This window comes from Colletotrichum fioriniae (genome assembly GCF_027942845.1).
Source record: "Colletotrichum fioriniae strain IMI 355084 chromosome Unknown scaffold_15, whole genome shotgun sequence".
NCBI lineage: Eukaryota > Fungi > Ascomycota > Sordariomycetes > Glomerellales > Glomerellaceae > Colletotrichum > Colletotrichum fioriniae.
The window spans coordinates 981478-1005446 of record NW_027076851.1 but is presented as its reverse complement, the minus strand read 5'-3'; the positions used below and the strand labels follow the sequence as shown (position 1 = coordinate 1005446).

Below are 23969 nucleotides of genomic sequence, written 5' to 3'. Positions count from 1 at the left end.
AGAGAAGCGTGACCTCGATCCAGTCAATGGACCTTGGGAACAGCTGCAACGCCGCGTCTGCTGTCAGCCTGTTCCTAAGACTGATGTTCGTACATACTCTGTATTTCGCACATGTGGTGACGAAGCTGCGCGGCTGCTACATGAGCAATCCACCATGCCAAAGTAGCACTGTTTCTCCCTTCTTGTCTCCGTTCCATTCATCTACCTCTAGCTTCTGAGATCTCGATATGCACGACCCCTCAACATCCCTTGAGCCAAGAATAAGCTTACCACTGCAGCGCAAAATGAGCGGTATGTCAGCAGAAGGCATGGAACCAACCACGAGAGCCCAGAGGTCCAAGTGAGATTGTCTGTGAGACCCAGCCCTCTGGCGTATGACAGGTGCAACTGCGCCGCCGCCTCCGGAACTCCTTTGGCTCACCTCCCGGCGGCCTTCGCCTTGACTCGAATCGTCCTAGTCGGCGACTCGTCCATCCGCCCTCAGCACCAAGACGCTCAGCAGAGACTTGGGTCGTAGCTCAGCCCTGCGACGCACGCCTATCGCGTCTGTTAATCGGGGCTGACGGTGCTACTCTGCCTACCACAAGGTTCTGCAGCTTGCATCCTCCGCTATCCCATTTGCTCGGAAAGGTCCGAGTCCGGGGGAAGAAGATGAAAGAAGGATTCATCACCACCCGGATGCAAGGGATGCAGATGCCCGTCTCACTCTGCATAGCCTATACCATACTTTATTCCGTAGGGCGGCGTGCTTTCAGCTCCGGGAGTTCTGCGGGCGGTGCGTATGCGCAGCAGACTTTCAACGTGCTGTTTGATTTACACACCAATTTCGGCTTGGGAGGAACGGCACACCTTGGTCACGATAATGGCTGGTTTGCTGTCGTGTTGCGGTCTCTTTGCGAGATCCCTCTGAACGCATAGCCGGCTGTAGTAAGGTGTAGGCTAATCTGGGAGATGACGATGGAAATAGTTTCCGAGCAAATGATCTGTATCTCAGTTGTTGTCAGATGTCTATAAATCCGATTTGGTTCTCTCCCCGATATGGCCTCTCTCTCTCTCTCTTTTTCTTCTCATCGACAATCACTTCAAACAGTTCGTTTACAGCCCAACATTTTCTTTTCCTCTTTTTTCTTTCCTATTTCCTTATTTCCTTTGTCGGTTTCTCTTTCCTTGGGACAATCGCTCAATCTTCAAACCTCGACTCCTTCTCTCTCACACTCGTCAACTTCTGCTTAATCTTAACTCGAATCCACCACGTCTATCAATCAACAATGCATTCTTCCATCGTCCTCTCTTTTCTCGCTGCCATCGCAACCCTTGCCTCGGCGAGCCCTTCCCTCAACACCAAGCGCGACGACACGGTCTGCGCACCGGGTACTGGCTTCTTTCAGTCCTGTGCCAATGGCTTCCGCGGCTGCTGCAAGGCCGACGCCTGCACCATCGGCTACTGCCCCGACCTGGCCATTGCCTCCTCCTCAAAGCGCGCCGCCGACCCTACAGTCTGCGCACCCGGCACCGGCTTCTTCCAGTCGTGCGCCAACGGCTTCCGCGGGTGCTGCAAGCAGGACGCCTGCACTATTGGCTACTGCCCGGACGTCAAGACCTTTGAGACGGTGACCAAGACGGCCCCTCAGACAACCGCCACTCCGACCCCCGAGAGCAAGTCTAACGCCAACGCCGACCCTACCGTCTGCGCACCCGGCACCGGCTTCTTCCAGTCGTGCGCCAACGGCTTTCGCGGCTGCTGCAAGTCTGACGCTTGCACTATCGGCTACTGCCCTTCCAATTAAAGGGTTGGTTTATTGACAAGGAGTTGGGCATACGTAGACGGATCGACAATCGTGGTTGATGAGCTTGCGAGGATGAAAGATGGTATAAATGGCATTACACGGTGGAGTTTGAGCATAGCATTAGGGCGTTTGTTCTTTTTTTATTTTAGTATAGTAGCGCGCGCATCTCGGTTGAACTTGGTCACTTGGAAGATAATACACCCACACTCCTTTCTTGTTGCGATTGCCATGACTGATATGCAAATTCGTTGGCAAGTGATGAACGTGACCTTGATGCGAGGGAGGGAGGGGTACTCACTGCCCGTGTGTTTTATCAGAAGTTGTGATTTCATAAAGGATCTGCAATCTGACGAGGCCTTTGTATAAAAATGGCGAAGGGTCCTAACGTTCTAACACAAGGCAAAGTAAAGTATATGTAATTGCTAATGAAATCGCGAGGCTATGCATACAGGCCTCATACAGAAATGAAGTAATCGCGAAACGAGTCCACAAAGGCCTCCCCTCATGTAGTCGAACCAGCCTCGGCCTGTTACCCGGCCACAGTCTCACACCACCCACTTCCCCACCTTACTCGAGTCCCCTGAACCGACGGTTGAACTCCTCCACAGCCACGGCCACCATCTTGTACAAAAATGCGCGGCCACTTTCATCGCCAACAGGTAGAAACGGACCGTTCGTGCCTCCCCGCAGCGTCAGGCTCAGGCCAGTCCGCTCCTTGGCAATCGTCTGTACGTCCTTGAGGGGCACATCCCATTCCGACGTCAGTCGCCGGCTACGAATAAGCAAAATCCGAGCGTAAGTGACCATGACAACCATGTCCTCGCGTGGCAGTTCGAGATGGGCAATGTAGTTCTCGTTGAAGTACTTGCCATTGTCGACCTGCTTCAACCATGACTGGCCAAGAGCTTCCCGGGCATTGTACGGTCGCACGATACCATCAGAGGGCACGAATCGAGCAGGGCGGACGCGATCGAGTTCTGAGCCGTCAAAGACGGTGGTCGTGTTGCGGATGCCTTCCGAGACATTCGAGGCCATGTCTAGAACGCCAATAGCGGGCTTGGTAGCGAATCCGACGACACCCTTGCCGATTCCCTTGAAAAATCCAACAGCACCCTCCTGCTCGGCACCCTCCAACGGTTTGCGGACGAGTCCACCCACGCCAGAAGCGGCGCTTGTGAAGAAAGAGTTGGCACCGGTGGTGACACCATACAGAGCATGTTTTGGCCGATTGCGTGCACGCGTAATACGACGACGATCTTGGAATTGCTTGTCGAGAGTCGCAGCTGCAAGGCCCTTTGACAAGCTCCCGGTGAATTTGGAGAAGGAATCGGTGAAGCCGTAGACAGACTTCTTGACAAGTGACGCGGCTCCCTTCGCAACTCCGATACCAAAGTCCTCGGGCTTGTCCGAAAGAATGAGGCCTTGGTAGGGTTCGTAGAACACGTCTGTAAGCCCGGAGCTGATGTTGTTGAACAAACCAACGGGGTTTCCGAGGAAGTCGGCAGACCCGAGGATCTTGTGAACCTGGTAGAGAACTTCTTGGCTGTAGTGACTTGTGATGTTTTGTGTCAAGGCAGCCACGGACACGCGAACGTTGTCTAGCATAAGTGCATTAAGGCGAATCGGCGCATCGTTGATATTACCGATGGCCATCGTCATGACATTGAGGAAAAACATGAGAGGGTTTCGGGACGACGTCTTGTCCTCGGCATTGACTCGTTCCGTGCGCATGAAGGAGAGGTCGAGTTGCATGGGCTGGATGTTGAGCAGCTCGAAGTAGATGTCTTGGCCAGATTGCTGCCGCTGCGGCTCCGGGATGTCCAGCTCCTCGTCACAAAGTTTGCCTTCCTCATTGGTATCTGACCAGGCGGCCCCAGGAATATTGGAGAAGTCCAAGACAGCGTAAACAAAGTCCTCATCGAGCTCGATTGTCATCTGCTGCATCAACAGTGTCGCGTACTTGATGTACAGCACCCCGTAAGAGTCGTCCTTCACGCGAGTAACCATGGCGTGAAGTGAGGGATGTGCGTCGACCTCTTGAGCCCTCTTTGGAACGACACTCGGATATAAAATCATCGGGAATAGACCACCGTACAGCTGGTTGTCTATCTGAATCCATTTGACAGATAGAGCGATAGTCTGATGCAGGGGAGAATCGTGGTAACGAAGAGAGACGTCTCTGAATGTGACGTATGCAAGTTCCTTTAGTTGTGAGTTGATGAGCGAAATTCCAATGCCCGAAAGCTTCAGCTGAGCGCGGAAGGTTGCAGTCGTCTCTTGATCTTTGACCTCAAAGCCATCGGTGCTCGTGCGAGATCCAGACTTGGACTTCTGTCGATACAGACTCTTGGATTGCCGGAAGTTGGACAGAATCATAGTCTGGGTAGGTCCGTCAGCGGCAACATTGATGTCGATAATCTTCTGTTGTCCGGATGTTGTCGCGAACTTCATCGGAATTTGATTCCCGATTTCCGCGAGCTTAACATGTCTTTCCTTGCCATGGGCGTTGATGATGATCTCACGGAACTTGGCAGCCGGGAAATCCCATGCATATGGCATGATGCTCCTAGGCGGCAGCCTATACTTGATTGGCCTCCAGCCGGACCTGTCTTCAACTCCATCATCGTCCAGGCTAGGGTTGGCCTGGTAGAATGTGAATTCCGTATCACTCTCGTTTCGCATCTGATAGGGCCAATTCTTGGTCTCCAAGCTGAGATGCAGGAAGATTGTTGCACCCTCCATCAAGATCTCAGCGCGAATCAGACGTTGGCGTTGGCCTGCTTTGGCAATCTTGACGTGGGTGGTTCCAATGTCTGAGATGTTGAAAGGAGAGGTCCACTGGTTGTTCATGCCGGGATGACACAACGAAAGTTGCTTGATGGAGGTCTTCTGCATGAAGTGAAGTGGCTCATGGGCGCCGGGCTTCAGCGTCATGAACCCAGAAGAGCTAGACTCCCGTACGTTGATCTCCTCTCCAAGCTTGTTTTCCAGAACGAATCGTGGTGCGAGGGTGACGACCTTGGTCATCTTATATTTGCCTTCTCCAGCCTCAGTGGTGATGCCAATGTGCACCTCAGTGTTCCTGGACGGCGATGGCAGCACCACCTCGGTTGTGCTTCCGATGGCGTCGAAACTCTGCGGCTTGCTCCATTCCGAATCCGCAATCTGCAGCAAAGCTCGGTTTCTATGATCTTCGTTGCCGTAGGAGAACATGAATGGAGTAGCTCTGGGACGGTTGTTGCCAGACCTGGAGGACAGAGTTGACTGTCCGGCTGCTGGTCGGGCGCCCTGCAAGAAACCCTTCGCTCTGATCTGCAAGTCAAGACCAGTCTTATTCAGGATAATGTAGGGACTGTAGACCGTGACTCTGAAAGCTCCACCGCTATCAGGAATCTTGTGGTAATGGAGCTTGAGATTGAGCTGCAAGCCTTCCTCGTCCTTGCAGAGCAGCCTGTCTTCCTTTTTGAAATCGTCCGAAGCCCCAGAGTTGATGATGGCAAAGTCGCTGGGCTTGAAGACAGTATCCTGCATGTCAACACTGAGGAGGAGCAGGTGTGATAGCTCCACAACATGCACAGGGCTAAGTCCGCCTTTGCGGAGGAAGTTTGCCCAATCCTTTTTGGTGTTCTTGTCGTAGATGCGATACTTGAAGTCGTAAGGAAGCAAGTTCTCGAGGATGACTGGAGGCGACAGCTTGATGCGCATGTAAGGATAGTTCCTGAACGAGAGATTAGTCAAGGATCAAGATAAGATAATGGCAGACTTACTTGGTCAAAGGATTCGACCGATCAAAGGTGGCGTTGAGCTGGAAGTAGAATGGGTCCCCGTTCTCCCCCTTACAGACCATCGTCCGTGTTGGCCGCTTCAGGAGGTCTCTCCACCACAAAGTCTCAGAGGACCAGGCGTAGCCAAATCCAGAGTCGGGTCGTACTAGCAGAGACTTCAGGAACACGGCACCCACAGGAGCCGGGCGGCTCTCACCAGGAGCGATCTTCTCAATCTTGAGCAGATGACCCTCTTGCGCGTCGTAGACACCAAGCTCGACTGGGATCTGGGTGAGGTTGTCAACTACGAGGGGCGATCGTAGAGTGACATATTTGACATTGTCCTTGCCCAAGGTGACCTCGACGAGAAGTCGGTGCAAAATGTTGTCAGTCTTCGGCTTAAGGCCGTAGATCGCTTCACCCTCACGGTTCAGCCTGACGTTCTTGACCGGGTCAAAGCCACTACCTTCCAAGTGAATGCCGACACTACCAGTACTGCTCTCGGTCGATAGGTTCTCTCGCATTTTCTCCCACGGTTCGAAGCTCCAAGGGACTTCCTGCCCGTCCTCGAGACGCGCGGTCATGTTGTCGTCCGTCGTCATACTCTTTGACTGTACGACAACGTCAAATCCGGTATAGTTCCGGATGCGGTAGGGGGCATCAACACCACGCGGTTTGCCGAGAACATCCTCGTCCTTGCTTAGGAAAGCGAAGGACTTGGACGCCAAGGCTATGGTGGCTGTCGTGATTGTGACATCAAAGATCTTCTTGGAAGCGACATCAATAGACAAAAGACCCGACTCCTGCTCTCTCGCAATGCCAAACCCGACCTGCCAAGGCTCTAGCAGAGGCTCCCACGCGGACTTTGAAAAATTGTACACATTCGTATAGATATCGATCGCAGTTTCAGCCTTGAGATTCGAAGACCAGTCTTCGGCCGTGGCGGTGAAGTTTTTGATACCCAGGTCCAGGATGGGAAGTTCGTGGACATCGCCAATGAGAACAACGCGGATGCCCTCAATTGTTGCCGAAAGTTCCTCGTGGCGCTTAGGCTGAGTTTGAACAGCTGTGTTGTTGGAATCATTGTGGGCTTGTTTGGCTTGAGATGCTGCTACCAATGCAGTCTTGGACATCATGGTCTTATTCGCAATGGTTGAAGGCCCCTTGCCACTGGCAGTCCGCTGCTTCAGACCTGCTTGACGCAGCTTTCTCGCCTTCTCGTCCGCTGCCGATGCGCTCTTGCTCTCTTTCTGATCCTTTTGTTGTTGATCTGATAACTCAGTCGCCTTGCTTGCGATCTGAAGTGCGAGCAGAATATCTCTCAGGGACAACCTCAAAATCAGGGGTTCAATGTCAGCATGGATGCTTGTAATGTTGGGTTTCGAGCTATCCATCGACATCTGGACTGAAAAGTCGTCAATGAGTCGGAGACGCGAGTCTTCGAATCGATCCATCCGGCACAAGAACATGCCGATCTCGGAGACCTGGAAGGTCAGAGCATGTTGCTGAGAAAGCAAAACTTGTTTGGTACCCAGAACAATGGCTTCGGAGCTTGCGCTGAGGGGGTTGGCGATCAGGATAACCTGTGCATCGACAATGTTCACCCTATACGCAATGCTCATGGTGCTTTGTGGCTTCTCCTCAGTCTCTGCCTGCGGCTCTCCCGCCCCCTCTCTGCTACTCTTCTGAGACTTGGGCTTGTTGGACCAAGTGACTTGCATTGAGTCGGCATCGGCTTCTGATTCGTCAGGGGTCTCAAAGAGAGACTCATCGTCTACCGGAGAAGGTTCCTCTGGTTGCAAGCCAACCATGACGAAGTTCTGGATGGCAAAGAGGTAGTCGAGTGCAAAGATGATGCGTGGGCTGTCGACGGTGACGATTGCGATGAGGCTTCTGTCTTGGCCGCCAGACATTGTGATGCTGGCCATCAATTGTTGAACCTCCTTGTTCGAGGAAGTCATGATACGTCGAAACTTGTTCGTTTCACGCGGACGGCTGTCGTAGATCGTGAATGAGTGGATCAGGAACTCGCCTTCGAGCGAACCATCGTTGAGCATTCTTGTCTTGAGTTTGGTGACGTCCAAAGAGAAGCGCGACAGGCTGGCGTCTTCAAGCTTGCCGATAGGCTTGTCATCTGGAGCAAGTAGTAGTTCCATACCAATTGTGTTGACCTGAAAGACGAGGTCGAGCTTTGTCCACGTCTGGTTCTTGGGTGACAGTTCGGGTCCAAGATCAACCTGCTTCTCCTCCTCGCTTCCCTTCTTGTCAAGTGGCATGGATCTCGCTCTTTGAAGAGTGTCCTTGTCTACTTCTCGCTCAGCTTCCTGATCTTGCTCTTCTGAATCGGTGGCGAACGCTGCTGGTACTGCCTTTGAAATCTCCATCAGGAATCTTAGTTGGTACTGAGTAAGTTTCAAGTTGAAATCCGACATGCTTCCTTCGACTTCGAGCTCGGGTCGCTTTGTGCCATCTTGGTGCTCAGCATACGTGACATTGAAGCCCAAGTCAACCTTGTCGATCAACTCCAATTCTTCTGAAAGGTCACCAGGATAGTTGAAATCGGATGTCAGACGAATATTGCGAATGCCTGCAGAGATCTTGGTCGCGATTTGGGAGTCTTGGGAGTCGTCCAAGGGGGCGAACTTGTTCTGAGCATAGATCTCTCCCAAGTAGGCGGTAATAACGTCCCGTTTGGGCTGGCCGTGGTTGACGACCCGAGGGAAAACGACAATTGGCGTCTTGACCACAACATCGTACTTGAACTTGTTTGTGCTTTGTTGGATTTGGGTGGCCTGAGACGCTGCTGCTTGACGTGCGGCGTTGTAAATAGCTTGCATCTTACCAAATTTGACGAGAAACTGAATGATCTTTCGGAAGGGCTCCTCGAGGAAGTTAAGCTTGACGGAGCCAGCCCGTAGGTAGACCGATGAGTCGTATCCAGGATACGCTTTCTTGTTGGTAGCATCAAATGTCTCGTAGCGGAAGTCAGCGAGCTCATCGCCTTGAATAGAAATGAGTTGCCTCAGGTTGGATTCCTCTGAGACACCTTGATTGATATCGTCAACTAGATTGAGATTGCCCAGTCTGGCATTGACCCGCATCGTCTTGCCCAAAAGGAAGACTCCGACGTCGGCGTGGTTGAAAGACAGGGTTGCTAGTCGAATTTCATCGTTATTCAGGATCAGACGGATACTCTTCAGGTCGATCTTTACTCTAATGGAGCCTGCGTTCGTAGGCCCATCCTCGGGAGGGGCATCAACGGCAATCTCGACACCTTCGTCATCGTCCTCCGAATCGGAGATGGCCTTCTGTTCTTGAGATGTCGCTGCCTCGTTGTTGTTCCCGGTGAAAGTTGCCAGGATGAAGTCAAGCAAGGTAAGAAGCGTCTTCCTCGTAACGATGAGGTTGATAGTTGATATGGCCGCGGTGACGTTCGTCTCCACACCTTCATACACAGGCATGAATTCTGGTGATAGTCGATTAACCTTGGTAAACTTGACGCTGACAAGGCTACGATTCTGCTCTCGATCCTCAACGTCTCCAGATGAAACGATGGACTTGAATTCCGCAGGAGGGTTGTCAACAAAGTCGTCCATAATGACGGAACCAAGCGAGACCTCCGCAGACATGTCGTATGGACGTAGATAGAAGAGAAGGTCAAAATTCTCAGCAACAAGCTCGACAAGAAGCTGATCAGGCTTCTTCCTGTCAGGATCGCTCCGGTAGAGGGATCCCTTGAGGGTATCAACCTTGAACTTGAGCTCAAAAGAACGCTGTTGGAGCTTTAGCTGTTCCTTGTTGCTCCTACCACCATCGTCGGCGTCTTCAAACTCATCCTGATCGTCGTCATCTTCGTCAATCACGATTGCAGCTTGTTGCTGCATGAAAGGGAATTGAGAAGACTTCCGGCGGCTATTGGTGTCTTTGCGAGAACGTGATCGGTTAGAGGCGGTGCTCAGGCCACGTGGGCGAGTTGTCACTGCTTGACCCTGGGAGTCCTTGATTTGCGCCTGTTGCAGCTCTTGGCTGCCAAACTTGGGGATGGCGACATCGATAATTCGCATCAGATTCTTGTACTTGGAATCTGATATGGTTGCGTGGAGCATAGGAAGGTGGCCAGAGACCTTCAGTTTGGTCAGATTTGGCGCCTTGGGCAGAATCGAAGTCTCAACCACAAAGTCGACGTTGATCTCTTCCACCACGTGCAAGTGCTGTGTGTCGTCCTTGGTCGATATTTGAGCCTTTGTCGCCTCGATCGAGGGACCAATCAGCACCTGCGTGGAGGAGAGCTTGACCAAGAATTTGTCGTACATGACGGACTCTAAACGCTTGAAGTCTTCGTCAGTGTACGATTGGCGTTGTTTCGACTGAATCTGTTTCATAGTATCCTGGTCCACCAGCTCGCTGTTAACGCTGATATGACCGGCATCTAAAATTAGGCAAGTAGATTCTTTGACGTTGATGCTGACCGGTACGATAATAAGCGGGGCCTGCAGGTCAAGTTGAGCGTTGATGGTTTTGTGCTCCTCGAGAGCAAATTCCAGACCAGCCCGCGTCTGTTCTCGGAAGGTCTCTACGGTGGCGCCAGCGGTTTCCATCAGTGCCGTGATGGACTCCATGTGTCGTTCGGGTGGTCTAAAGAAGTCGGCCACGCCTACGACGAAGTTTGGATTCCAGACAATCTCGAGTGGCTTGAGAGATCCGCTGAGAGCAATGTCGCCTTCGCGATCGATGGGATTTTGTTCGACCTCAAAGCGGAAGAAGGGTTCATCGTCGTTGTCTTCGAGCTCTTCGATGGTCAGGCGTTTTTGGTCGTGGATCTCGGGGGCGTCCTTGACTCTGACAATCTCGGGGAACAGTGAGTCTGGCGTGGTGCCATCGTTGACACGAAGTCCACCCAGACTGAGATCAGCCAGGAAGGAGTCCGGACGCTGCAGCACCTTGGCTTTGAACACATCAAAGTGCAGGCTCAGAAGATCACTCCGCTTGCCATTATGGCTCTTCTTCAGCGTAAAGCTTCCGGTGCTCAACCATGCCTCAACTTGCATTTTGACAGAGTCCCGAGGAACATCAACTGACTCTGCCAAGGCAGTCTTCTCGTCAAACTCGATGGCATCGTAGAGCTCTTTGCGCTGCTCCTCGGTAATTTGTGTGTTTTCGTCATCTTCGGCATGGTGTTCCTGCTGCTTCTGGCCACTGCCCCAGGCCCACGCCAGCCAGCCCTGTTGTTCCTGTTTAGGGGGCTGGTTCTTTAGGGCAGCGGCATTCTCCTTCTTAAGCTGGTTCCGTGCCAGAGATCGCCAAAATCGCAGATCCTCGTAATCAAGCTTGACCTCGAGTTTGTCGATGTCTTCATTCTCCTGGGAGCTGAGTTGTTGCTGCTGCTTGCGCTTCTTGAAGAGTTCGATGTAGCGCTGGCGGTCATCACGTCGTTCTTTGAAGTATTCCCATGACCATCTACGATTCTTCTCGTGGATCTTGCTGAGCACTGAGTCACCGGCGAACTTGAGCCAGGCCCTGGGGTCTTCCTTAGGTGTGACTCCTTTGGGCTGGAATTTCTTGTACTCTTGGTGGCGGATGAAGTAGTGGAAAAGATCAACCATCATCAAGCCATCACGGTACTGGTCGTCATCGATTACGAGACCAATCTCTTCAAAGAGTAGACTGGCTTTTGCCTTGGGAGCATGGACATCCCCCGTCTTGTCGAGAACAATTTTTGCCTTTCCGTTGACGGGTCGCAAGATGAATTGATGGTTGAGGCCTGTATCATCGGTTGACCCTATCAGGCTCTTGAACTTGTCAACCATCTCATCATGCGGCATCGGTGGTTTGTCGCCGGTATCAACCTCTCGGCCCGGGCCCAGCAGCTCTGTATCTGTGTTCCAGTAGACGGCGAGGGCACCGAGGGTTGCAAGCTTGTGGGTGCTCTTGGTCGAGTCCTGGACAAAGGTAGGCTTCCACTGGCCGTCGGTGCTGACAGCACTGAACTCTTCGAGAGTCACACCAAGTGCAAAGGGGTGTCCGGGAGCGGAAATGGAATCCTCATATCGAATATGGATGTTCTTGACTGTGACTTGCAGGTTGTCGACAATCTTGGTGACCAGGCTCTGGGTAAACGTCTGGCTCTTTTTCTGCTCCTCCTGGCTCATGCCCTCCTGAGACCTCTCCTTGAGAAGCTCTGCAGAATCGAGTTTCTCCATCTTGATTCTCTGCTTCCTACGCTCCTCCTCTTGCTCGTCATATGCAGCCTCTTCCCGGGGGGAGGCCAGCAGGAAGACATCCTCGATAAAGACTTTGACGGGAGCGCCACGTAAGTTGGACCATGGAATTATGAGTGTGAGCTCGCCGAGATGGCCTTCCATAACGTTGATGGGAAGCTTTAGCTGATCGAGGGCTTCCCTTCGAAGCTCGAGGTTGCGTAACTTGACATCGCCAGACCAAATCCCAACCTTGAGCTGTGCTGGATCGAAATTCTTGACGTACATGCCCAGGAACCTATTGAGCAGGCCGGCAACGAGTCCCTCCAACATCTTGTCTGTATGTGGCGCCTTAACCCTGGCGAGGGAGGGTCAGGTTGGTGTTCTATCGTGTATCGGTAGTGGGAAGCATAGGAAGGGAGAGACTTGGCAAGTCGGAAAGCTCGATGACGATGGGCAGGGCGCAGGTCAGATCAGTAGCCGCCGGAAAGGCTCTGCCGTTATCAGAGTGAGCGCGCGCTGTAGGATGGTATCGTGAAGGGGTCTTGGTGGGTTACTCGTCTCTGAGGTGTCGTTACCTTTTGTCGTATAAAAGGCTGGTGATGTGGAATTTTTGGGTATCGAGGGGTGGATGTCGTGTTCTCGGATGGCGTGCCGTCGGCCGTGACTCCGGGTCTGAGGTGGGTTGGCGGCGAGGTAGGGCAAAGTAAGTAGGTATGGGAAAGAGAGTGCCGCGTCGCAGATTTGCCCAAAAGTCAATGTTTGCCAGCTCGAGTTTGACAGATTGCACGCTCGTCTGCGTTGTCGATATTGAGCTGGGGCTGGGGGTGGGCGTTGGCAGGGTTGATTTGATCACAGTGTTGGGGCAGGTTGGGGTCTGGACTGACGGAGCGGCGGATTTGTGCATGATGACGCTGCCTGATTGTTGAAGTGGGTGCGCGCCAGCCAGCTGCCAAAGTGCTTTCCCCCGCACCAGAGCCAGAAACAGGCCAGGGCAATAGCTCGGCCCAGGGGCAGACTGTGGCTGCCCACTGCCTCTTGCCAGCTCTTCAGCTGCTCCTGCCCCGACTGCACCGTCACGGACGTCTTCCAGAGGATCTGAGTGGACCCGTTCAGCCACGGCAGGGTGGGTCTACCGACTACACAGTACCTCACTCCGTGGACCGTACCTCAGTCAAGATAGATACCTTACCTTACCTAGGTAGGTAGCTACCTAAGGTACATACCTACATCATAGCCCAATTCGTAATGCCCCCAGTCAGGTTTGTACGTATCCGTATCTGTATTCTACGTAAGGTAGTACGATCATGACTCCCATCATCAAAAAGGAATAGAGGTTATGAATTTTGGTTACGGTAGGCAAGTGTCAAAAGCTTTCTCTTTTCGCCTTTGGGAATCCAGTCATGATTTGGTGCATCAGTACGAACTGCAACACTGGAATATTTGGGTAAATTACCTACTGCCTATGCACTTGCGATGATGGATACGTTTGAGGAAATGCACTCACGTGCCTTTTGTGCTCCCTTATTTCAATGCCCATCTACCTAAGTTACGGAGGCTGCGTACCTTAGGTTAGGTAAGGCAGGTAGGTAACCAAGGCGTGGCATCGCATCGGCACAGACGGCGGGGATAAAAGCTTGGGCCATCGTATAGTAACGGTACCCCACCCCACTCTACTGCTGGTTCGTCCAATGCGGAGCCTCTGGCCCGGGCGTCTCTGAGGTAGGTACCTAGGTACCTCCCTGGACATGGGACAGGTCTCCACATTACGTCACCATCCGGCAGCTGGAGCTCTGGCAACCTCGATGACCTGGGCTGCGTGCGATCTGATGGCCACGCAAATGTGAGCAATGAGGACCTTAACGTGTACCAGCCGTGTGCCTTGGTTTTCCACTTCCACTTCCACTTCTGGACCCGAGCCTTACATCAACTTGAGGCAATCGGATAAGGTAGGCACTTTGCTACCTAATTTAATTGGTCCTACTGAGCGACACCAAAAGAGGCCTTCAAGACACCCGGCCGGACTCTCTCCTTTTGCTTGAACAACATCAACAACAACTTCCCACAAGCATTGAGACTACCAATTCCCACAGAGAATACAACTATCTGCTGGCTTGATCCCGACCTCGATTCCTTCAATTCATATATTTAGACTACATCTTCAACCTATCTAAAACCATACCAACCTCGCCGCCCTCACATACAAGGTAGCTCCAGAAAGCATCCGCCAAAGCTCCCTCAGGATGCTTCGCTCTTCGCGTCAACTCGCTCGGCTTGCTCCGCGCAAATTCGCAGCTCCCTCAACAGTCCCATCAACATCCTTCTCGACAAGAACTCCGTCGAGTTCTCCTCACACCCCCAGGCGACCTGCTTCGGTCCTCCAAGCTCGCCTGACTCCCTTGTCCCTCCAAGCACGATACACAAATTCGCCTTACGACAAGATTGATAAGAAGGCCGAGGCCGAGATTGCAAAAAAGAAGCTCGAGTCTAATCCCGAGGCGGTTTCGACCGAGTCGTCTAGGATCCATCTCTTTGAGCCGGAACCCGCAAAAGCACAAAAGGAAGAGGATCTCACAGGAGGACTCAAGAAGGAGTTGGTAAGTCTGCAGTAGCCTGTTCCGCCCCAGATACCATACGGTACACCAATTGACACATTGCCGACAGAACATTGTCAAGGATACCTTCAATCTCAGCGAAGTGCCAAGGGAGCCCTACTTGCTCGGTCTTGCAGGCACTTTGCCCTACCTTGCGACATCCCTGAGTACAGTCTACCTGAGCTGGGATCTGAACCTCGAATGGCCCTCCACGTCGACATTTGCAAACCATATTTACATGAACCATGATTCGGCGCAATACTGGCTGAGCCTCCTCGAGCCTATCCAGCTCGGATATGGCGCCATCATCATCTCCTTCCTTGGAGCAGTCCATTGGGTGAGCAGCATCCGCGTCAACTGTGACGGAATGGCTGGGCTAACGCTATTGTAGGGTATGGAATACGCCGAAAAGACGCCTCATCCCACCCGAACAAAGTTCCGCTACGGCATGGGTGTCGTCGCGCCTATGATTGCCTGGCCATCCCTTCTCATGCCCGTCGAATATGCCCTCACCTCGCAATTCGCCGCCTTCACCTTCCTCTACCTTGCCGATACCCGAGCCAAAAACAAGGGCTGGACCCCACAGTGGTATGGAATCTACCGCTTTGTCCTGACTGCCATTGTTGGAGTCTCCATCTTTGTCAGCTTGGTTGGTCGCACCAAGATTGGCAACGCACAACCCCACATTGGCGAGGGCCTAGCCGAGAGCATGCACCAGGGCAAGACCGATACAACCAAGGACTGGGCTAAGCTTGAGGAGGAGGAGAGAAAGAAGCAGAAGAAGGAGAAGGAGGAGGCCGAGAAGAAGAAGAAGGAAGAAGAGAAGAAGCAAAAGGAGGAGGAGAAGAAGAATGCCAAGAAGGGTGACTCCAAGAGCAAGACCAAGAAGGACGGCAAGAAGGACACCGGTGCTAACAAAAAGGACGACTCCGAGGAGGAGGAGGAGAGGGAGGAGGATAAGCAAGACGAGGACGACAAGCAGGATGATGAGAATGAAGAAAAGTCTAAGGACAAGGACGGGTCCAAGGATGACTCCGAGGATGGGGATAAGGACGATTCCAAGTCCAAGGACGAGGGCAAAAAGAAGGAGAAGAAGGAGTAAAGGCGTTGTTGGATTGATTCTTCCAGCAGTCCGGAGTTTCCCTGATAAATTTTTTTCCCATCTGTACTGTAGTTGTTGTATGTGCACGGCGGAAGGACATTGCGAGCCTGGTTGAATGGGCAAGGCGTTTGGGACATTTCATGTATATCGTTGAAGCAAACACTATATTCAAGCAAGCTATCGATTACCAACAGGATGGACTATCTACATTAGTCATTGCTACTATATCATGATGTGAGGTGTACCATGGCCCCAACATCTTCGTAAGGCTTTGATGCTGTACAATCCCGCATAACTTCATCACGCACCGACTGCAACCCACATTGCCAATCGCTGTGTTATCTCTGCTTCCCGTCCCCTACGAAGGGAACTCATCTGTGCCAGGGCCCTTCAAGCCCGAATGCACTCATCGCCTAGCATCCCAGAAGGCTACGCAACCCTGAGAAAGTTTTCAAGCCCCAACATTGCGGGCTATCGACCTCCCAAACCAGAACCAGCAGCTGTAGGCAAGGCCGAGCGAGCTGTGCACACGTACCCACGCGTGTCCAAGCCTTGAAAGCTTCCCTCCCTCTTTTCGTTTTTTTCTTCTCTTTTAGGATATGTTCTGTCGTCCTGAAAAATTGACGCGCGGCTGGATATTCCTCTTTCGGATCCGAGACGGCAAAAAGGCCTCCTGGTGGCAGAAGCGTGTCTGAGCACACTGCCGAATATTCCCCCCTTTAGAATATTCAGATCCGTGATGAGAAGGATATGTCTAGGGGAGTAAATACCCAGCAGATTTGAAGAATACCAACATACTCACTCACAGGACCGATGAATCATACCAAGAAATAGTCAGAAGAAAAAAAAGCCCGAAGCAGAGTCAAGAAATCATCCCGCCTATCCCGGACGGCACCGGCAGTCCCCGTAAACCCCACTTATTCGCCCGACGGGTCCCTCCCAAGTCCGTCCACGATCCCGTCCGATCCGCCCGATCGATAGTTGACGGGCCTTTTAATCGTTGACTTTTCAGAAGAAATTGCATGAACTTTCCCGGCCGAACTACCCGAATCAACCCGTAGGAACCAGATTGAAGCAACGAGACCGCGGCCTACTTGTTCTTCCCCCCTCCCTTGGTACCACCTGCCGTCTTGTCAATTGCATCCTATATCCCGCAATGACCTCACTCTTTTTGCGGCCCTCGACCCTGCCAGACCGTTTTGCGGCGTACCGCGGTCCGTATTCGCATGTCCCCGAGCCGTGTTGCAAGTATATCCAGGCACACGATTTTTGCCCCCACGGAAGAGTGTCTTGTGTTTCAATCATAATCGGGGCAAACGGCAGACGGCCTCGGCATCGGCAACAGGACAGGGCAGCGCAGCGCAGCACGGTTCACACATTTCCCCTGTCGCGAGTTAAGGCGAGCCAAAAGCCTGCAAGAATGCATAATCCAAGGCGGAAAAGGTCCGAGAGGGGAACAGCATTACCTGGTGTCCTTCAGCTATCCGTTTTGGCGGCCATGTATTCTCTCGCTTGGATACCGTTTACGATTCCTCGGGTTTTCCCAAGATCTGCAGGGCGTGACTTGAGATCCGAGTATTCTTACCACAAGGTATGAGGAAAGCGCCAATCAAGACGAGACTGATGGTTTTGCGCCGGACTTTTACTTGATCAGCATCCGCATCAGCACCAAGCAGCACCGCCTCACCATCACGAGACGCATTTTAGGAATAAGAAGGAGCAACTCTCTAACTACAATACACCGTCCCGGGCTTACCAGGATATCCAATCCGAACTAGACAAAGGCATGGGAAATTTCGACATGCCCCCGCGGAAAGCGTAGCCATCTCGCTGCACAATGCGATTCAGCAACCCTCAAAAGATCATCATCGGTGACGTGGTGGGGGTTGGCTAGCAAAAGAGAACGTCACCCACGTCAGGGTCAGTCAGACACGGAAGTCTTTCGCAGCAATTGAGTCCAGTGGCTAGGCGGCCAGCCACATGGCAAACTTCCCTAAAGAGCCTTTTTTTTTTTTGCCCTCAAGATGAAGTGCCTTGATTTAAAGTGATTTGCGTTAGGGGAGGGGGGCGAACCCGACCCGAGGCATCGTAACTCTGTCGTAGGGCTCATTCTAGCTTTTTTTACGTTTTTCCTTTGTATCCTTTCCTTCCTCTGCAAGTATGTAATCACCAATAAACTAAGTAAGGTAGGTACGGCCCAGTGCCGCCTTGACTCCTGAGAAACCGTTTAAACTCTCCCAGGATTCCGGGTTCTTTGCATCCCGCTGCATTCAACTGACACGGTTCCAGTGCTCTGTCAACGTCACTTAGAGAGCCAGGCAACCTGGAAGGTAAGGTAGATATTCTCGCAGGCGTCTAAGTCTCTCCTCCACGAATCAGTTTGGTGTTGAAATCTTCTTCCTCGCTGATGTCATTGCCCGCCCCGCCACGCCACGCCGCAAAGCCTTCTCCCCCAGGGTCTCCGCGTGAATGGAGCTGCCAAAACCCTTTAAACCCCCTGGGAACGTCGCTTCCGAAGCGGACACGATGTTGTCACTGGTTCCTGTTGCCCCTCCCGCCGCCGCTTCAAGATAGAACTACGGGATACCTCATTGCTAGACAAGGGCCAGATAGCGGCACAGCATTTGTGCGTACTGTAGTCACGTAGTGCATCCGTGGTGTAATGGTGACAGTGTGCGCGCGGGGTTGGTCTCCTCCCGAGCAGGAAACCCCAGCAGCCGGCAAGGATAACGAGAAGAAGACGAAAGAAGATCAAGAAGAAGGTGATGGCCCCCCCCTTCTGCCCCTCCATCGAACCTTGACGTCATCGCCACGACGCCAGACCACGCGCCGCGTCTCACTTGATGGACGACATGGAAAAACCTCTTGTCACGATTTCCACGATTCCATGATCCCATCCCGTGGCGAAACCTGTCTGTTATTCTCACCGTCTTTGTGGCCACGCGGAGCAAAACACCCCCTCCATGAAGTTAAACCTTCATTCACTCTCCGTCGGTTTGGCTGATCTGATGATTTCCGTTTTCCCACGGTTCGGTGTGCTGGACATCCACACAACCGTCAAGTTCGACGGTCCGGTGCGGTGTGCATGCGGCGGTATCGGAACGTTGGGGGTGAGGGTGTCTGCTACCATGTGGCTCAACCGTATTGCATCGGACCCAAAAGACGAGGGGGCATGAACACCATCCACACCTCCATGATTGATGCCATCACCAAAACTTGCGACGACTCGCGCATTTCAACTCGTCGCAACCTCATTTGTCTCTTAACCCGGAGCTTCTCCGCCGATGCAAGATAAACTCTGCCATGATGAAAGGCAAATATTTGCCATTGTGTCAAACGAATGTCATTTTTTTTTCTTTCTTTGGCACATGTGTCGCCGACGCGACCCGGTCCTCTGTACCTCTGAGCCTTTTTGGTTAATGATGTGCGCTGCAGGCCTGCAAGTCGCAACAGATGAACCTGTGAGCGGAGCCGCCAGCGCTTTATTTTTTCGTGTTTCCTCGGCCGCATGTAGATCTTTTTGGTGAGAAAGCTGCGGAGACATTTCCCCCGAAGCATGTATGATCGTCGTTCGCCGCAGCCAACACACGCGAAAAATACCCCGAGAGCAATACCTATCCTCACACCTCACCAAGTAACGGAAAATGTCTTTGTACATCCGCCGTTCAAACATGTATGGTAGAACCGAGCCGACTGTATCGCCAGCCGCGCCGTCGGCGGGTATCGTGCATAAAACACAACATCACCAATAATGTTTCTGTTTCTGGGGTGAAGTGTGCATCAAACACCCAACCCTTCAGGAATATCTTTTTAGTCCGGCATACCTATCTACCAGAGAGCGAACCAGTCACATGGCCTTCTGCCGGCCGGCAAGGCGCCCGTCATGCGGCATGCCACAAACTGGACAAAGGAAGCCCGTCCTTGGCCGGCACTCAAACCCAATCACTTTCCACGGCAGCGGTTTGTGTCGCCAACTGGATAAGATAGGTATATATGTGTTGCAGCAAGGCTCTGGACCTCGTGACTGCTGCCTTTTGGCTCTGGAAACCATGATCCCCGCCTCTTTACCGAGGATTGGTCGAACAGGAGCGTAAGCTGATGATAAACCCCCCGATAAGCCGCAATCGAGATCTTCCATCTCTTGACACTTTTTTGACATGTGGCTCTCTGCCCGGCGGCCATCTCCACATGGCGGGCCTCACCGACCGTTTTCCGTGCGTCTGGCGCGGCCCGGAACACCAAAAGAAAAGAGCGGCCACTTTGCCGGTACTCGAAGCGCCTGCGTTTACGGAAAGTATGTATATGTTTGTATCCATATGGCATGCGCGACGATCAGAGTTCTTCTGTGAGAAATTCTAGGTTTTCTGCAGCGTGCCAAGCGATACTCCGGGTACAAGACGAGATACAGTTGGTCAATCAAGTCCTTCCTCGAAACGCCGTGCCTTGCTCCGGTGAGCCGGTCCCAAGAAACGCCAAGGTATTGCCCGTTGCCGGACTTGGTCCGAGGATCAGGATGAGGGTGAGCATTGAGCATGGAAAAACATTCTTCTCTTCTGCCTCTAGTGTGTGTGTTGTGTGCAACTGTGGCCTCAATAAGCTTTCCCCATGTCGCCGGAAGACGGTTGGATGGCATGCACGACTCTGCCATGACCGCTACTAGGAGTTCGAGCTGAGTCGAAGAACGCTTGTTGATCCCGCGAGAACTGATTCAGGCCGTTTCATACGGGATGGTCGCAATGTGAGTGAATGAGTCGGTGCTCTTTCGGCTATGCCCGAGTCGGTCGGTGTACGTATCCCTATTGTCGCGTGGGATTCGGTGACTTGAGACGACATGCTGTACGGATACGGTGTGTGCGTGTTTGAGCCGTAAAGATTCAAGTTGAGACTAATCCTGCACACTTGGGCTTAGGCACCTAGTTCTGTCTTCGGATACGGTACCTAGAACTCTGAGAATGCCAACGGGGAAAAAAAATTGTAACGGAGGGTGTATGGATGGCCGGCCGGACGGTCAGCGGTCTGGAGTTCTCAGTCCTGTCGTAGTCTTCCGTACCATCTTCCGTAGCATCAGAGGAATGTTTATTCGGGCAGACGCGGACCAGGCGGTGAAATGGCGCCGAAGCACGCCGAAGCACACACCCCTCCACCACGGTCCTGGCGGGTTATCCTTCTCCAGGTTCGCTGCGAGCTTCCATCCTCCCGTGGCCTCGGCGCCCCCTCTCTATCGACGCGGGGTACCCAGCGATCGCCCGGCGTCAAAGGACCCTGATGCACCGAATCCGCTGCAACCCGACCTACCTAAATATCCGTGGAGAGGTTTGGGACGCACACCGTGCCTCTGGGGATTGCATCTGGTAAGCATCAGCCACAGACGAGGTTCCATATATGACATGACGGGACCGATGCCTGTGCCGCCATTTGGAGCAGATACAAGAAGGGAAACGCACGCTTTTGCTGTTGGAAAAGTTGGAGTGATGCTGACGGAAGCAATTGTGGCACAGTTTGAGCATCAGCAACGACCCTTGATGAGCAGCACAACCGACAACCCAAGAGAAAGGGCCATGTCGTGCGTCTTCGGTCCCTCCATCTGGGCTCCGCACTGGCGGGAGATGCGGCTACGGGATGGGTGGGTGGGAAGCGGGTGACTGGCCGGAAAGTCACGAGGCTCTGGTTCGCCGGACCGTTGACGAGTCCAGGTGAGCACGCCGTGATATTGTCGCCATGTCCGCCGCCCGTGACCAATTTGGGCAGGAGGACATTTGCAAAGTCGTGGTGGGATGCCATGCCAAAACGGTCCGGCGGCTACACATGCTGTTGTCCCCGTACGAATGTGAGGGGGAGGGGCTGTTGGTCTTGGTCAAAGGTTACTTCCCCAACATCTGGCAGCTGACAGACCACCCACTTGAGCTTGATGCCTAGTCCTTCGGTGATGAGTCGTAAGATGGGGGTTCACGGCACTATTGGGATCCAGAGAGGCCAAAGAGGTCACCGAGGCCAGCGCGGGAAACGTGGATTAATGGCCAAGACGGCAAGGATGACTACGATGCCACTATTCAGTTGCGTGCTCTTGTATCCTTGTCGTACCACATTCCGCGCCCAACGCGAAGACGAGATTCTAAAGTCTAAATGGTTTCCTCAACGCAGCCCATTTGTCGGGCCTACGATGGGGTTACACGCGAGTGACAGGTACGAGATGCAGCATGCGTGTGTCTCCTATGTACAGAAACGAAAGTAAGCCCGACTCATCCATCCTCTGTTGGGGGGCCGAGTAGCCAGGCAGACGACCCAATGGAGGGGTTCCAATGCCAAACCTACACACCCGGGATGGACTTTGGGCCATATTCCATGACCAAAGCATGGCGATTGGGTGCGGTTTCGCGAGTCGGCTAGCAGCGTGGGATAATTCGCACCATGGATATTTAGTGTTGGGTACGAAACTAGAACAATGAACATTAAGGTACGGAACAACGGGGTCGAAGGCGCCATCCGCCTCGGGTTCCAAGTACCGCAACATTATATGGTCTGGCTTCCTTTATTTGAAATGCATGGCGAGGTGCAGATGACTGGATTCTAGACTCAGGAGACCTTCGTGCGACTGGTGGATATTGCAAGTGTTGGCCGGCTGCCTGAATAGGCATCCCATGTTTTTTTTTTCTTTCCCTCCTTCTTTCTATTTTGTTATCGCGCCTCTTCCCGCTGGCGTGGTCAACGGCGGGCATATGAGACAAGATTGTGCTTTGATACCTAGGCGGTCCATCCATACTGCGGCAGCTATTTTGATAATGGCTGTTTTGATGAAATGAGGGGGACGTCTGGGGTTGAAAGAGGGGAGGAGTGTTGGCGCGATGAGGAACCAAAAACGGCTCAAGAAGAGCATGGATGGTGGCTTCACAGCCGGATTCCGCTGTCAGGTCTTTCAGTTGCGAGCAAGTCTGATCAGAAGCAAGCCTCGGATACGGAGTATGGGGCGATGCATCAATCTGGCGTGATGATATTCTGGGGGTTTAAAGGAGTTGATCGTGGGCGATGAACCGATAAAATTGCACGTCGCACCCCGATGCGTGTATGCCCCCAGATGCCCCAGATGGCGAGATGACAATCGGCGGCTCGTTCTTTTTTTTGATATCCAAATTCAAGGATGACACTGACGGGTGCCCAGTTAAAAAGGCTGTGGACTGTGTAACCGTGGACCATCATCCGAGGTCCCCATGACATCCAGCAATATCCGGACGGGCCTTCAGGGCAGAACGGGTAGCGTCCGTATTTGATTGCAGGGTTGGTCCTTTGGCACAGCCTACCAAGATCCAGGAGGCGGAAACGACAGAGGCCACAGACCAAGGGGCAGAGGGTCCAAGCCAAGAGAAGATTGTGCCGTCCATCCATTACCGTATCAGTTCCTTTGACGGAGCCTTGTTACCGTCGTCGACGTCGCCATGTCTCGAGATTCGAACCCTTTCATCGAGGTGGTCGGTCTACTGCTTCAAAGTGCGAGCTGAACACGCAAGCAGGACGAGCAAAGGTGCCCCAGCGTGTTTGTACAATGTTTGGCTATGCCAGTACTTCATGAGGTTCTCTAACAGACGAGCTGATAACGATGTCGTGTCGAGTGTTTCTTCGTGTCAGTCTCACGCGTCTCATTCATCGTGATATGACGTGTTTGTCGGCCAGGTTCCGCCATAGGATCCAAGAGGCGATACACATTCTTGGCTGGCGCACATCATTTTCCGAGTCAGGTATTCGAGGCTCAACGAAGCTGCGGGTGTGGCACCAAAGTACGAATACCTACCTCTGGCACCTGTAGGTATCTGCAAAGAACAAGAGCCAAGATCTGAAGCTTGACATGATCTGCAGCGGCCCTTTGGTACCTAGTTATCGTATTCTTGACTCTTGACACAACAGGGGCCTCGGGAATACTAACGAGGAAAAGGATCAACAAAGGCGACGACGGGCGGGAAGACTCTTTTTACGGGTAGAGGCGTCAGTTAGCCAAATAAAAAACTAAATGAAAAACTGTGAGGTTCTAGCGTGAGTTTGGTTGAGAAGAAAAGGCCTTATTCTGGACGAAACAGACAGCGGGAGCCAGTGACTGGAGAAATGCAGCAGGTTGGCGTGTCATTGGCAGGCTGAAGACGGAGATAATCTTGCAGGCAAGACAAAAGAGACTTGGAGGAGAGATACTCACCTCACTCCTCGGTGAGATGTAGGATGGCATAGACGGCGTAGACGGTGGAGTGGCACGGTGGGTGGCAGACTGACGGTCGGTGTCAGTGTCAAAAGTGGAAGGAACCCCCCATCTTTTGGATGGAGACATTGGTGGAACCGAGGTGCCCTGGTGGTGCAGCCCTGCAAATTAGGGGACCGCAAGCACCAAAACAACCTACCTAAGAGTAAGGTAAGGTAAGTGCAGGTACAACGAGTACGTATTCGTCACTCGACGCCTTGTAGAGAAAGTACCGTATCTCCCGCTGCCTTTCTCAGCCAGTCCTCACTCCCCGCAGCAGGTAACCTTCCATTTGCCGTCAGCCAGT

General features: G+C 52.7%; 3 protein-coding genes across 3 annotated transcripts; 2 read left to right on the top strand and 1 right to left on the bottom strand.

Annotated features, from left to right (window-relative positions):
- Positions 1-1268: 1268 nt before the first annotated feature.
- Positions 1269-1787, top strand: N0V96_010786 (uncharacterized protein; the record flags this gene model as incomplete). Its single annotated transcript, XM_053189157.1, has 1 exon — positions 1269-1787. One exon carries the CDS (start codon positions 1269-1271, stop codon positions 1785-1787), a length of 519 nt encoding a protein of 172 aa, XP_053053145.1.
- Positions 1788-2354: 567 nt separating this feature from the next.
- On the bottom strand, positions 2355-12081 carry VPS13 (Vacuolar protein sorting-associated protein 13; the record flags this gene model as incomplete). Its single annotated transcript, XM_053189158.2, has 2 exons — positions 2355-5505; positions 5555-12081. 2 exons carry the CDS (start codon positions 12079-12081, stop codon positions 2355-2357), a joined length of 9678 nt encoding a protein of 3225 aa, XP_053053146.2.
- Positions 12082-13991: 1910 nt separating this feature from the next.
- On the top strand, positions 13992-15444 carry N0V96_010784 (uncharacterized protein; the record flags this gene model as incomplete). Its single annotated transcript, XM_053189159.1, has 3 exons — positions 13992-14345; positions 14413-14679; positions 14734-15444. The coding sequence occupies 3 exons, from the start codon at positions 13992-13994 to the stop codon at positions 15442-15444; spliced, it is 1332 nt and encodes a 443-aa protein (XP_053053147.1).
- Between the last annotated feature and the right edge of the window lie 8525 nt (positions 15445-23969).